The sequence below is a fragment of the Pongo abelii genome, chromosome 1 (genome assembly GCF_028885655.2).
Source record: "Pongo abelii isolate AG06213 chromosome 1, NHGRI_mPonAbe1-v2.0_pri, whole genome shotgun sequence".
Classification (NCBI taxonomy): domain Eukaryota; kingdom Metazoa; phylum Chordata; class Mammalia; order Primates; family Hominidae; genus Pongo; species Pongo abelii.
The window spans coordinates 227,960,026-227,974,109 of record NC_071985.2 but is presented as its reverse complement, the minus strand read 5'-3'; the positions used below and the strand labels follow the sequence as shown (position 1 = coordinate 227,974,109).

The following is a 14,084-nucleotide window of genomic DNA, read 5'->3' as shown; positions in this document are numbered from 1 at the left end:
TCACTCTCTTCAGTCAAGCTCACAGTGACTAGCAGCCCCAGGTGCCAACCCTGGGGCAGGGGTTGCCAACTGGGCTAATAGGGCCTTTCTTCCACTGGTGGGCTGTGGAGCCCACCCCACTGCTTCATCCTGTTGCTACTCCAGGACCATCTCACTCCTCACTCGCTGGTGGGACTGAAGCATTTGTCTGAAGACAGAGAGCAAGTCCAACCCCCAAAAATGGCACACTACCAGAAGAACTCAGGTTCCAGAAGAAGACATTAAGGGCAGCTGGCCAGCCCTGCTGTGGTGTTGCAGAAGGGTTTTCCATGAAACCAGCTTTGGAATGCCAGGTGCAAATCATAAGGAAGTTTTTATTGGGTCCTGTACAGAAGAGAAATGCTCAGTTGTCAAAAAACTACAAAGGGATCCCTGGCTCTGGGTGTGCTATGAAGACAACTCCCTCCCCAGTGAGCCCAGGGAACAGGCCTGGATGCTGGACAAAGTTTGGGAGGGAGCTCCAGGCCCAGGGTCCTCCACTTGGGGTCTCCCCCTTTATTTTTGTAAAAACCGCAGGACTCGAGTGGTGTAGGGGACTCTGTCCCCCTGCAAGTATTGCCGTTGGATAGGAAACACACAGAGCAAAACCCCAAGGTGACAAATGAGTGAAAACCTAGGGTGACAAGTGGACAGACACCCCCCAGATGGAGGAGACGATGGCTAGCTGGCGACCTCTGCCACTACGTAACTTGTCAGTCCTTGAAGGCACAGCAGCATTGGCCAGAGATGGCCCCTCCCACGGCCAGGGCTGGATTGCAATTCCCTGCCTTGCTCACCTATGGCCACAGCTCATACCCCCAGTTACCCCACAGCCAGGGACTGGAGGGGCCTCTGAAGCAGAGACAGGCTTAGGCAGCCTCCCACCCCCACCCCAGCAGCTTCTTCTGGGAGTGGGACCCTATCTGAAGGATGAAGACATGGGCTTGGCCACCTGAGGGCCAGAAGGAACTGGGCACAGGCAGGCTCTATGCTGACCTTGGAAATTACCCCAGGTCTTCATATTGTGGGGCCACTGTATAGGGGTGGGGGTCTGGAAGAGACAGCCTTCTCATCTGCCCTATTTCACCAGCTCAAGGTTATAGCTGTTCCTGGTTCTCCTTAGCCTGGGAAGACCCAGGGCCCATGGCAATGCCCAGGCCTGTAAGGGGTCTGCCCAGGAGGGAAGGCAAAGAAATACATTGCTCCCAGGGGTTGGACGCCTGCCCGGGACCAGGCCTTGAGCTGAGAACCTGGAAGCCCCTGCCAGGATCCCTTCCTGGCCAGGCCTGCACGGGTGGGGAGTGAGGCTGGGGATGACCCAGGGACACGGAAGCCCAGGCCCTGCTGCCCTTGTGCTCTCTGCTTGCACCTGCCAGCGACATGGTGGGAGCCACGGAGGGAGCTGATGTGGTGGGGACAGGCAACGATGGCAGAGTAATGAGGGTGGGGACACTAATGGTGGTCAAGGTGGCTGAGGTGCCATTGGTGGTGATGCAGAGTGTTGTGCTTAGCTGGGGTGGAGTGTGGGTTCCCAAGGGGGCAGGGGGCACTGAGAGTGGGAGGCCTCAGGCCTAGGGAGCCACACCAGGCCACATGCTGAAAATGGACCTCCACAAAGGCCGCAGAGGGCTCTAGGCTACCTCTCACACCTGGGCCACTCAGTGGCCAGGGCCTACAACCAAGAGACTTCAAACAGCCCTGAGAGTTAACGTGGTCACCTGCTCATCACAGATGGGGAAACTGAGGCAGGGCAGGTCGGAAGCAGGGAGACCTAATCAGAGCTTGTTCGGGCTCTGAAGACCCCTGTGCTTAGAGACCCTCTGTACACCCCCCGCCCCGCCACGGGTGTGGCGGTTATGGTGCAGTGTGGATTGAAAGCCCCTGGGGAGGCCAGTGGCTCCTGCTGTCTCTCCAAGGCGGGGCTTTGTCCGATCCCGCAGTGGCCCTGTCTCAGGTTCACTGCTCCCGACGTCCTGTTGCCCAGGGCTGGTGATGGCGCAGCTGGACGTGTGCACATGTCACTCACTACCCAAGCCCAAGCTTGAGATGTCACTCAGCTCCCCAGGCCCGACCTCACTCGGCCCGGGACATGCGGTGCCCAGCGCAGTCGTCCGTGTTAGCCGTCGCCCTTGGGACAAGGCCAGCTGGGAGGAGCCGGAAGACAAACGCTGAGGCCAACGCCCCCTCACCCCTGGAAGGGGTGGCGCGTGTCTGCGCGCGGGGCGGAGGCGGGCGTCTATGGTGCTGTGTCCCCGGAGAGCGGCCTGGCCTGCCTGGCGTCCATGGGGAGGCGCCGGCGGTCCTAGGACGCGGAGCCCAGCGAGTCCGAGTGCAGCGTGGCGTAGCCCGAGGACTCGGAGGGGGAGCTCAGGAAGCTGCTGGTGCTGCCGCCGCCGCCCGCCGCGCGCAGCCCCCCGGGCTCGCCCCACGACGCGCTCAGGCCGGGGCGCAGAGAGCCTGCGTGCGGGTGCGCAGCGGGGCGTGGCCCGGGGCTCCGCTGGGCGCTGCTTGGGGGCGTCGGGGCCTCTCCGGGATCGGCGTCGTCGGGAGCGGCGGGCGCAGCGGGGAAAGGCCCGGGCGGGCGGCGCAGGGCCTGTGGCTCGCACTCGAAGGCGGTCAGGGCGAAGGCGTCGGGCAGCAGCGAGGCCGAGGCGGAGCGAGGGCCGGGCCCGGGGCGGCGGCGCGGGCTGCCGGGGGGCGAGTCGCGGGTTCGCCGCGGGCCGCTGTCCAGGGCCGAGGGCTGCAGCGACAGCAGGCTCTCGGCCGAGCGGCGGCGCGCGCGGGACGGGGGTGCGTCCTCCGCGAAGCCCAGGAGGCTGGCGCGGCGCCGCTCGGGCCTGGCAGGCAGCACCAAGTGCGCCAGGGCGGCCAGGTCCTCGCCGGAGCCCCAGCGCGGCAGGAAAGCGGGCAGCGGGACGGCGGCCCACACGTGCGCATCGTCGTGGGAGAAGCGCCGCGTGGGCGGGACCTGTCAGGACGCGGCTGCCTTTTACCCCGAGCTGCCCTCCTGGAAAACGGGAACAAACCCTTCTCCACCCCGGGGAAGGGCCTTCCGTGGGTCAGGGACCAGGCTGCGCGCCGGGGCAGCCTGGCTGGGAGCTGTGAGGTTTGGTGCAGTCTCTTCGAGCCGCAGGGCTGTGGCAGACAGCTGGGGTCGGTTGGGGAGGGCGCTCCTTGAGGATACTGAGCCGGCAGGAGATAACTCATGTGACAGGGACCATGGGGGTGGCGGTTGGGGCCCACCCACACAAGCTGTGTGACTTTTGGACAGCCCATCCTTGGATGGTGACAGCCACCCCTGCAACTGCAGAAGGCGTGAGATGGGCTCCGAGTGGAGAGGCCTCAGGGAGGTCAGGACACCCTGCCACCCGCAGGTGCGGCCTCTCCCCCAGGCCTGTGCTCACCTGCAGGTACTGCATCTTGTCCTCCTGCAAGGGCCGCAGCGGGTAGAGCTGGGGCAGGCCCCCCTCCAGGGCGGAGATCTCATACTTGGCCATCCTATCTAGGGCCACAAAGTCACCTCCATAGCCATAGTCCAGGGAGCGCTCCAACACCAGGTCTGGGGAGATGCCACCTTCCAGGCTGGTCTCTGTAGGGTGGGGGGGGTTGGGGGGGGCAGAACCTTAGGGCCATGGAAACTTGGGGGCATCTGGGAGGGAATCTCAGGGATCCCCCTTACCCAACAAACATATACAAGGTAGGGGGCTGGTTAGCTGAAAAGGGAAGGGGAGGGGTTCTGGGTTCAAATCCCAAATATGCCACCCTTTAGCTGTGAGACTGGGCAGGGAGGTCACTCACTGAGACAATTTCCTTATCTAGGACATGGGGTGGGACCAGAGGTGACCTTGGGAGGACTAAATAACACACACAAGGGGCTGGCAGTGCCTGGACAGAGCACGGGCTGGGCTGAGGGTAATGGGATTGCTGGTAATGGTATCCAGACAGGACCTCGGTCTGCAGGAGCCCCCAGGGCAGCTTGCTGGGGATCCCTGAGGTTGGGGGGTGAGCCCAGGAGCTCCGCTGGAGCACTTGCAGACATGTCTACCCTGCTCTCTGTTAACCAGAACATCCCATTACTTGGAACCTGGGGCAGCCAAGCCAGATAGGAGAGTGCCCTGTGGGAACCTGGCTTAGGTCCCTTGGACATTCAAGTACATTTGGGGGTGACACAGGGGGTGTCTGGTGGTTGAGAATGAAGTCACCTTAGTGGGGTTGCCTGACAGCCGTTTTCCTGCCAACCCCAATGACCTCACCCAGACGCCACTCTCCCCGGGGCCACTCTCAGGCCATCCTCACCGTCATCTGACTCCTCGTCGTTGGCCACGAGGGCCATGCACTTCTCCCGGACAGCCTTGAGGTCGGCCCGGTAGCGGTCGCAGGCCCAGAGGAACACAGGCAGCAGCAGGGCCTGGGCCACGGAGCACCACAGCACGCAGAGTGCCATCCAGGGCGCTGAGGCGTCGGCCCGCAGGCTGCTGAAGCTCACCACCTGTGGGCACAGGGCTTGGCCTGGCACCTGCAGGACCCCCCACCATCACACAAGCTCCCCCTGAATCTCGGTCTCCCCATGCGTACGGCAGGTCTGACAGGTGGGTACCTGCCAAGGAGAAGGGGCCCTTGGGGAGAAAAGAGCTGGAGCATGGCAGTGGGAGGCCCCGCCCTCCGGGAGCTACCTGGCTACTGGGCAGCACTGGGTGGCCCTGCTCTGTCTCCCTCCTGGATGCCCATGGAGAGAAGTGGGGCATGGATTACCACCTCCTCCCCGCTTTGTTTTGAGACAGAGTCTCACTCTGTCACCCAGGCTGGAGTGCAGTGGCTCAATCATGGCTCACTGCAGCCTTGATCTCCTGGGCTTGAGAGATCCTCCTGCCTCGGCCTCCCAAAGTGCTGGGATTACGGATATGAATCACTGTGCCTGGCTGCCATCCCCTTTTGGAGATGAGGAAACTGAGGCTTAGAGAACCAGGTCTCAAGCCTGTTCAAGATTCTGCCACCCCCTTCCCGGCCAGTGGCCTCCTCGGCCCTACCCCTGCTTTTGGGTCCCTGCATTCCTCCTCTCCCAGGAGAGCCCTCGTTGCTCTGTCCCAAAGAGCGATGCTTAAGTGACTGCCACAAAAGAGTGAAAGTGTGGAGGATGTGGGTATGTTGATTCTGCCATTTGTGGGCCACGTGACCCTCAGAAAGCTGCTAAACCTCTTTGGGGCTCAGTTTCTCCATCTGGAAAATGGGCTAAGAACAGGCCATGCTCTAGAGGGTGGATTCTGGACACTTTATAACAGCAGCATGGAGTGGCCCCACAAGCTGTACCCTCTTCCCTGTCCGTAAGAGAAGCGGGGGTGGCCCCTCCCCCCCACTGCCCCCACTCTGCTCCCGAGGTGCCTTGGGGGTCTCTGCTGTTTCATGAAGGCCCTGCCTTCCATCTGCACAGGGACCGGGCTGCCAGCCCCCACTGTACGCATGAGGACCCTTAGCTCGGGGGAACCAGGCCTGCTGGGGGTGGGGCAGTGGGGGCTGCCTCCTGAGCAAGGCCCCAACTCTGAAGCTGCCACCCCCCGAGTCACCATTCTGGAGCTCATGTCCTCATGTCCTGCAGTGACTCAGGGAAGGCAGTCTTGCCTGCTGCTTGGATGAAACCCCTCAGGCTGGTCTTTGCCCCAGTCCTCTCCCTGTCTCACTGCAGACCTCTCGGGGACGGGCATAGAGTCCTGCAGTGGGGAGGAGTTGGCTACTGAGTCCAGACTTCATTCTTGGGCCAAGCTGGTCCCAGCTTCACCAAGAGGACCCCAGGTAGCCCCTCTGGACCTCACACCCTTGTTGGCAAGGCCTTTCTCACAGCAGCCCTCAGCTTGGCCTTCCCCAGCCGTTAGTATCAAGTGCAACTCCCCAACAGACATTTGAGGCCCGCCCTGGCCTTGCTCTGTCTCCTGATCCTGCGCCCCCACCTACCTACGGCACCAAAGCTCCCTCTGTCAATCCTGGGACCTGGACCCACCAGGAAACCCATGGGCATGCTATCCTACCTCTGCATCACACGGCCCTTGAGGCCAGATGCAGTGGTTCATGCTTGTAATCCTAGCAGTTTGGGAGGCTGAGATGGGCAGATCACCTGAGGTCAGGAGTTCGAGACCAGCCTGACTAACATGGTGAAAACCTGTCTCTACTAAAAATACAAACGAACAAAAAAAAATTAGCCAGGCGTGGTGGCAGGCACCTGTAATCCCAGCTACTTGGGAGGCTGAGGCAGGAGACTCGCTTGAACCCAGGAGGCAGAGGTTGCAGTGAGCTGAGATTGTGCCATGGCACATCCAGCCTGGGCAACAAGAGCAAAACTCTGTCTCAAAAATAAATAAATAAATAAATAAATAAAACAAAAACAAAAAAATGGGCCTTGGGCGAGGGGAGCAAACTCTTCTGCACTGTAGCAGGAAGGCCCTGGGCCCTGCAGTTGCCGGATGTGGGCTCAAGTCCCACGAGGCTGCCCTGACTCTAGGCAGGTCTTTGCACCTCTCTGAACCTCGGTTTCCAAATCTGGAAAATGGGGACGATGATCAAGCCCATCTCAAAGGATTGGGTCTGAGGACTCAACCACCTGATGCCTGGAGTATGAGCAGCCCCAGGGCTGTCCCAGAGACAGGCCCCCCTACCCGACGCTGTCACCCACCAGCACAGGGAAGCCCATGAGGCAGTCGTAGATGAAGACTATGGTGGTCACGAGGCCCGTGATCTGCAGAGAGGTTTTGGCGGGCTCCGAGCCATCGATGGAGGAGCGCCGCTTGCCCTGCGCGTCCTCCACCACGATGGTGGGCACGGTGAAGCCGCGGCGGTCGGCCTGGCGCCCCACCTGCACAGCCAGCGTCTGGAAGAGGGCGATGGCTGTGCAGATCACGCCCATGGCCATGCTGCCGCCCACCAGCAGCAGGAAGCAGACGCCGAAGCCCAGGCCGATCTCAGCCACGATGAAGTGGCAGCCATGGCTGTAGAAGCGCTCGCTGGTGTCGTGCCAGCCAACGGCAGGCAGGGCCGACAGGATGAAGGACACCATCCAGATACCCATGACCGTGTGCACCGCCTGCTTCTTGGCATTGCTCAGCCTGGCATGAGGCAGGGTGGAACAGAGGGATCTGGCGTCACCCACAGGGCCTCCCCAGGCCTCTGGGGACCTGTAGGGGATCCTCACCACCCAGGCACCCCACACCCCCCAGTATATCATAGTCATGGCACAGCCAGTGTGGCGGGGCCTTGTTCCTTGCATAGGAGAATTCTGTGAACATTGTCACACGTCCCTCTTCCAAGCATTCTGTATTGGCTGCTTGTATCTACCCATGCAAAGCTCCGTGTGTGCCCCCAGCAGCTTACAGCAGCCCCTCCTGAGCCTGCCTGCCCTCCCGGCATGCCACAGGTGTGGCCACTCCTGTGTGCGCATGGGCACACCAGATATGTCTTTGTTTTCACACCTGCTTAGAACCCCAAGAACCCCAGAGCTTCACGTGCTCACCGGTAGTTGACGGGCCAGCAGACCATCCACATGCGGTGGTAGGAGAGGGAGGTGACAGAGAAACAGGTGGCCAGGGTGAGGGTGTAGAAGGTGGACACGAAGACCTTGCAGAGACCCTCATTCCACTCGAAGTCGGGGCGCTGCCGCCGCAGCTGCACCACGGAGTAGGTGGCGATGGGCACGGCCACGTTTAGCATGTGGGTGGCCGCGAGCGTACACAGCAGGAACTCCAAGGGCTTCCACTTCTTCTGCTTGGCGCCAACGCTGAGGATGCCCCAGGCGTTGGCCAGCAGGGAGAGGCCCCCACATGCCAGCCAGCCCACTGCACTGCCAGGCAGCCGCCGCTCATCACTCATGGTGCAGACCGGAGCTGGCAGGCGGCTGTGGCATCCTCCTTGGAGCCAGGTCTCAGGGAGCAGCAGCCCTCACTCCTGGCGGCTCAGGGATGCTGCGGAACACGAACATCTGTGGGAGGTGGCAGTGGGCACTCAGTGACTTCCGCTCTGGTGACAGCATTGTAGCCCTTGGGTACTTAAGATGGGAGATGGCGAGCGCTACACTTTGAATGTCCCCTGCAAAACTCATGTTGAAATTTAATTAAAACTTGTGTTGAGATTTAATTGCCATTCTAATAGTATTAAGAGGTAAGACTTTTTTTTTTTTTTTTTTTTTTTTTTTTGGAGATGGAGTCTCACTCTGTAGCCCAGGCTGGAGTGCAGTGGTGCAATCTCGGCTCACTGCAAGCTCCGCTTCCCGGGTTCACGCCATTCTCCCGCCTCAGCCTCCTGAGTAGCTGGGACTACAGGCGCCCGCCACCACGCCCGGCTAATTTTTGTATTTTTAGTAGAGGGGGTTTCACCACGTTGGCCAGGCTGGTCTCGATCTCCTGACCTCGTAATCTGCCCGCCTCGGCCTCCCAAAGTGCTGGGATTACAAGGTAAGACTATTTTTTTAGAAATGGGGTCTTGGTCTATCACCCAGGCTGGAGTGCAGTGGTGAGATCATAGCTCACTGTGGCATGGAACTCCTGGGCTCAAGCAATCCTCCCCACTCAGCCTTCCAAGTACCTGGGACTACAGGCATGCGCCACTATGCCTGGCTACGTTTGTGTTTGTTTTTTTTTTTTTGAGATAGAATCTTGCTCTGTGACCCAGGCTGGAGTGCAATGGCATGATCTTGGCTCACTACAACCTTCACCTCCTGGGTTCAAGCAATTCTCCGGCCTCCGCCGCCTCAGTAGCTAGGATTACAGGCACGCACCACCACACCTGGCTAATTTTTGTATTTTTAGTAGAGATAGGGTTTCACCATGTTGGTCAGGCTGGTCTTGAACTCCTGACCTCGTGATCCACCTGCCTCGGCCTCCCAAAGTGCTGAGATTATAGGTGTGAGCCCCAATGCCCTGCCCTGCCTGGCTAATTTTAATTTTTTTTATAGAGAAGGGGTCTTGCTGTGTTGCCCAGGTTGGTCTCAAACTCCTGGCCTTAAGCAGTCTTCCCGCCTTGGCCTCCCAAAGTGTTGGGATTACAGGCGTGAGCCATAGTGCCTGGCCAGGAAACATTTAAGAGGTGATTAGGCCATGGGTGGGTTTAATGTCTTTACAAAAGGGCTTCTGGGAGTGAGTTCTCTCTCACGGAGCTTTCCCTCTTCTGCCATGTGAGCAACAGTGCTGTTCGCTCCAGAGGATGCAGTGTCCAAGGCACCATCTTTGAAGCACAGACCAGGCCTTGCCAGACACCAAACCTGCCAGCACTTTGACTTTGGATTTCTCAGCTTTTCTTTTTTGAAAAAAAAAATTTATACATATATGTGTATTTTTTAAATCTTTCTTTCTTTTCTTTTCTTTTCTTTTTTTTTTTTTAGACAGAGTCTTGCTCTGTCGCCCAGGCTGGAGTGCAGTGGCACCACCTCAGCTCCTGCAACCTCCACCTCCCGGGTTCAAGCCATTCTCGTGCCTCAGCCCCCCAAGTGGCTGGGACTACATGCATATACCACCATGCTCGGCTAATTTTTTTGTATTTTTAGTAGTAACAGGGTTTAACCATGTTGGCCAGGCTGGTCTTAAACTCCTGACCTCAAATGACCTGCCCACTTCAGCCTCCCAAAGTGCTGGGATTACAGGCATGAGCCACCATGCCCGGCCTTATTTTCATATTTTAGAGACAGAGTCTCACTGTGTTGCCCGGTCGCTGGTCTCGAACTCCTGAGCTCAAGTGATCTTCCGATCTAAACCTCCTGAGTAGCTGGGATTACAGGGCAAGTGCTCCCACACCCAGCAAGACATAAATCTGTTCTTCATGAGTTACTGCATCTTAAGTACTGTGTTACAACAGCACAAATGCCCTAAGGCAGGGAAGGCCCGGCACACCATGACCTATCCAGCCCTGGCTTACATCAGGCTGCACTCTCCTCTCCACTCCCCGGGAGGACCCTCGTGCCCATGTCCCTGACACCCAGGGGCTGTATACGGGGGTGCCCAATAAGTGCGTATTCCCTCACTTCCGTCCACTCCTGGTCAAAGCTCAATATCTGGGCTTCCTTCCAGGTTACCTGCATCCTCAGGGAACCAGCCAAGGTGGGCCCAGATGGGCACTCTTGCCCCGCGCATGACCTGGCACCATCCCAGAACAAGTCCTCTTGCCATCAAATGTTCCAGAATCCTCACACAGCCCATGCCAGAGCCCCCCACAGTGGACATCTCTGACGCACTTGCCTTAATTTATTCCACTTCATCAGGCCACCTGAGGACATGTCCCGGAAGACCACGCCCTCGACCCTCCATTTCCCTCTCCTGTTCCCTAAGTGACCTGTTGGGGAAGGGAGATGGTCACCACTTTCCTGACCACCCTGAGAGGGGGCAGGCAGTCTGCTATGTCAGCCCCCAGCTGGTCTTCCAGAGCCAGGACCCCGCGCTGAGGTTAAAGCCCCCACACAGCAGTGGTGTGGCTGGGGCAAGGTCCCTGCATCTTCTCCTCTAAGAGACTGCCGTGCTTCTTCCACAGGAAGGCTGAGGTGGACAGGAGCCACATCTCTATAGCCCTGGGCCCAGGTCTGGCACACAGTGGGTGCTCTGGGGTAGTGGCCAGTCTCATGCTCTGGTTGGCTTGGGCAGCAAGGGCCTGGAGACGGCCAGTAGACCAGACCAGAGCTTGACTCTGAAGTCAGAGGAAGTGCCGATGGCCTTTCCATGTGAGTCAGGGACACAGGATGCTGGGCAGCAGGCACGTGGCGGGAAGCGGGGAAGCATCCATCCTGCCAGAAGGCTGGGCAGCGAGTCCCTCCCTCATCCTTCCCAGCCTGGCAGCCCTCTCGCTGCAGCCCAGGCAGGCAGTGTGGGAGAAGCCCAGTGCCAAGTGAAGGCCTACTTGTGCTGTGCTCACACTTAACTGGCCCTTCTCACCCAGGGCCCATTTAGCCTCATTTGCTCTCTTTCTCATGCCCCGGTCCTTATGGGCATCTACAGTACCAGACACGCCCCATGTCCCCCAGAGAGGAAGTATCTCCAGCTCAAGGTGGGGGGCCACTGCCGCCTTAGCCAAGGCCCCTGGCTCTCAGGCACGGAAGGCAGCGATGTCCCAGCCACCAGCTGGCAGGCCTCCTGCTTGTCTTGTCCGGAGTTCTTTCTTTTTTTTTTTTTTTTGAGATGGGGTTTTACTCTTGTTACCCAGGGTGGATCTCAGCTCACTGCAACCTCTGCCTCCTGGGTTCAAACAATTCTCCTGCCTCAGCCTCCCAAGTAGCTGGGATTACAGGTGCCCGCCACCATGCCCTGCTAATTTTTTGTATTTTTAGTAGAAACGAGGTTTCATCATGTTGGCCAGGCTGGTCTCGAACTCCTGACCTCAGGTGATCCACCCGCTTCGGCCTCCCAAAGTGCTGGGATTCCAGGCATGAGCCACCGCGCCCAGCCTTGTGCTGTCTCTTATGGGCCAAGACACTCAGCTTGGAGGTGCCGGGGAGCCTCAGACCTGCGGGCAGATACATATTCACCGGGACCAGGACCTGGAGCAGACTAGCCTCAGGAGTGAGGGGAGCACTGGGCCACCTCCAGCCTTTGGGGTGCCTGGCAGCCTTTTGGGGGTTCAGAGCAGACAGAGTGTGAGTAAGCGCTGTGGGCGAGAGGGCTGCAGACACCAGTGGTCTTTACGCTATCAAATAGGAAACTGGACTCAGCATGCACCTAGCAGGTCAGCATCTATTTCTACCTCAGCTGCCTCGGCTGTGAGACCGGGAGGCCTTCCCTCAGATGCCCAACCAGCTCTGTCTAGCCCCGCGACCTTGGACCCCCACAGCCCACCCTGTCCACGTGTTGATTACTGGTGCAGAAGGAGCCACAGGCTGCAACAAGCCCAGCCCTTCACGGTGCCAGTTCTTCCTCTCGTCTAGCCTAATGGTGCCTTACTGCTGGGAAAGGCTTTAGGTCTGAAGGCAGGGTGCAGTGGCTCATGCTTGTAATCCTAGCACTCTGGGAGGCCAAGGTGAGTGGATGGCTTGAGCCCAGGAGTTCGAGACCAGCCTGGGCAACATGGTGAAAACCCATCTGTACAAAAAATAAAAAAATTGGCCAGGCGTCGTGGTGTGAGCCTACAGTCCCAGCTACGTGGAAGGCTGAGGTGTGAGGATCACCTGAGCCTGGGGAGGTCAAGGATACAGTGAGCCGTGATTGTGCCACTGCACTGTAGCCTGAGCAACAGAGTGAGCCCCTGTCTTGAAAAAAAAAAAGGCTCTAGGTCTGTGGGCAGGGGTACATGCATCCTCTTGCACACGGGCATGCTCCTCCAGTGAGTGCCCCCACAATTCATCCGCATTGTAAAGCTTGTCCAGCAGAAGCAGGGAGAGGTAAAGCCGTTTGCCCTGGCCAGCACTTGCCTGAGCCAGGATCCAAACTCCACTTGCCTGACACCAAAGTCCTGGCCTCTCAATCCCTAAAATGTTGGGGAAAGGGGCATTTGTTTTTGTCCCTAGAGCTGAGGTATTTCTGAGCCTCAGGTCTGCAGGGCAGGTCTCACTGTCCCCACACTGCAGATGGGAACACTTCAGGCAGAAGCTCAGGGCAACACGGAGAATAGTGTCAGGGCTAGGTTTGGGGCCAGGCACTCCTGGGCGCTGTAGTCCTGGCATGGGAGAGGAATGTCCTGGGGGGCGGGGCGTGGACACCGGGTTCCAAGTGCAAAGTGACAGAGGACTGGTTGTGTGGGAACAAAGTGTCCCTCTGGCTCTGGGTCAGCGACCACAGACCCACGGATTGTACCCTTTCTGTTCATTCTTCATAGAATGGAGCGGCCACTAGGGCCAGACCCCAGGCTGGGCTCCTCACAGTGCTGACGGGACCCAGGATGGCACTGTCTCCTGCTGGGAAGTTTCTCCTGCAGGGCACTTAAAGCATCCCGCAGCATCTCAGGACCGGGCTTCCCACTTCCTCGCCTACTGCAGGGCCGACTGCAGGTGCGACTAGCCTGGGACCCACCCGGGCCATGAGACCTCCCTCCGCAAGACACGCGGGCGGGGCCGGGGCGTGACGTCACGGCTCCGGGCCAATGAGGCCGCGCGGCCCCGAGGCCCCATTGCGCAACAAAGAGAACCCAGAACTTGAAAGGATTCCCCGGGCTCTGGCTGCGCCCCGGCTTCCGCCCGCACGCCGGTCTCCGCCCGCGCTGCAGGCGATCTGTTCCACGGGGCCCGGCCTGGCCGTCGCCCAGGGAGGGACGCGCAGCGCGAGGCCTCGACATCTCCGGCACGCGCCCCCCAGCCCCCGCCCCTACAGTCCCAACCCCCTGGGGCTCCGATCTCCCCCCGCGCCCCGCAATCCCCGCTCTGACTCGCGTGCTCTCGCCTGCTGGTCCCCAGTAGGTGCCCCGAGTCCTGCCCCACCCCGAGGGCGCGTCCGAGCGGCAGGCTGGGAAACCTGGCGGGACTGTGGCCCCCGGACCCCTCCGGGTTGCGCTGAGCAGGGGCGGGCTCGGGATCCCCAGACCGCCCCGCCCCAGTCCCCTGAGAACCCCAGGGGGCGGCGTTGCTAGGCCCCGATGCAGGTGGACGGAGGGAGGGGCTGGCCCCGGGGAAGTTACCCCGAAGGTCCCCAAGTTGGGGGGGTGCCAGCGCTAAGCGCCGCTCGTGGCCCTTCGGACGAACCCCGCGACCGATAGGGCGCGGAAAGCCCCCTCCCTTCCCGCCGAGTCCTCCCGCCCGTCCGCCCCCGGGCCAGGGCGTTGGCGCTCACCCTGCATTCGGGCGCCCGGGGCTCCGGCTCGCTGCTCCCGCCTCCGGCTCCGGCTGCGGTTCCCGCGCCCCCGGGCCGAGCGCGGGCCGCCGAGGGCCGCGGGGGTGGCTGGCGGCGGAGCGGCCCGCGGGCCGGGGCATGCTGGCGGCGGCCACCGGCGGCTGGCGCGCTCCGCTCGGTGGGCTCGGCCCCGCCGCCCCTCCCTCCCCCAGGCGCCGCCGCCGCCGCCGCCTTGCTCCGCTCCGCTCCGCTCCCGCCGCGCCGCTGCTGCGCCGGGAGGCCGGGGGCGGGGGGCGGAGCAGGGCGCATGTCTCCGCCGGGGCCTCCGCACCGCCCCTCGGCCCGCCCCGC

The 14,084-nt window shown here is 60.5% G+C and overlaps 1 protein-coding gene across 6 annotated transcripts; it reads right to left on the bottom strand.

Moving 5' to 3' along the window:
• Positions 1-333: 333 nt before the first annotated feature.
• On the bottom strand, positions 334-13,874 carry GPR153 (G protein-coupled receptor 153). Of its 6 annotated transcripts, none has more exons than XM_063715347.1 (6): positions 13,734-13,874; positions 7,514-7,978; positions 6,680-7,109; positions 4,315-4,534; positions 3,423-3,607; positions 334-2,986 (listed from the first exon to the last, which is right to left on the bottom strand). In XM_063715347.1, the coding sequence occupies exons 2-6, from the start codon at positions 7,867-7,869 to the stop codon at positions 2,321-2,323; spliced, it is 1,857 nt and encodes a 618-aa protein (XP_063571417.1). In that variant the 5' UTR covers positions 7,870-7,978; positions 13,734-13,874; the 3' UTR covers positions 334-2,320. The 6 variants fall into 6 exon arrangements, with proteins under 6 accessions (XP_063571417.1, XP_063571415.1, XP_024109806.2 ...); XM_063715345.1 differs by having other exon boundaries at positions 334-2,705; XM_024254038.3 differs by having other exon boundaries at positions 4,315-4,507.
• Between the last annotated feature and the right edge of the window lie 210 nt (positions 13,875-14,084).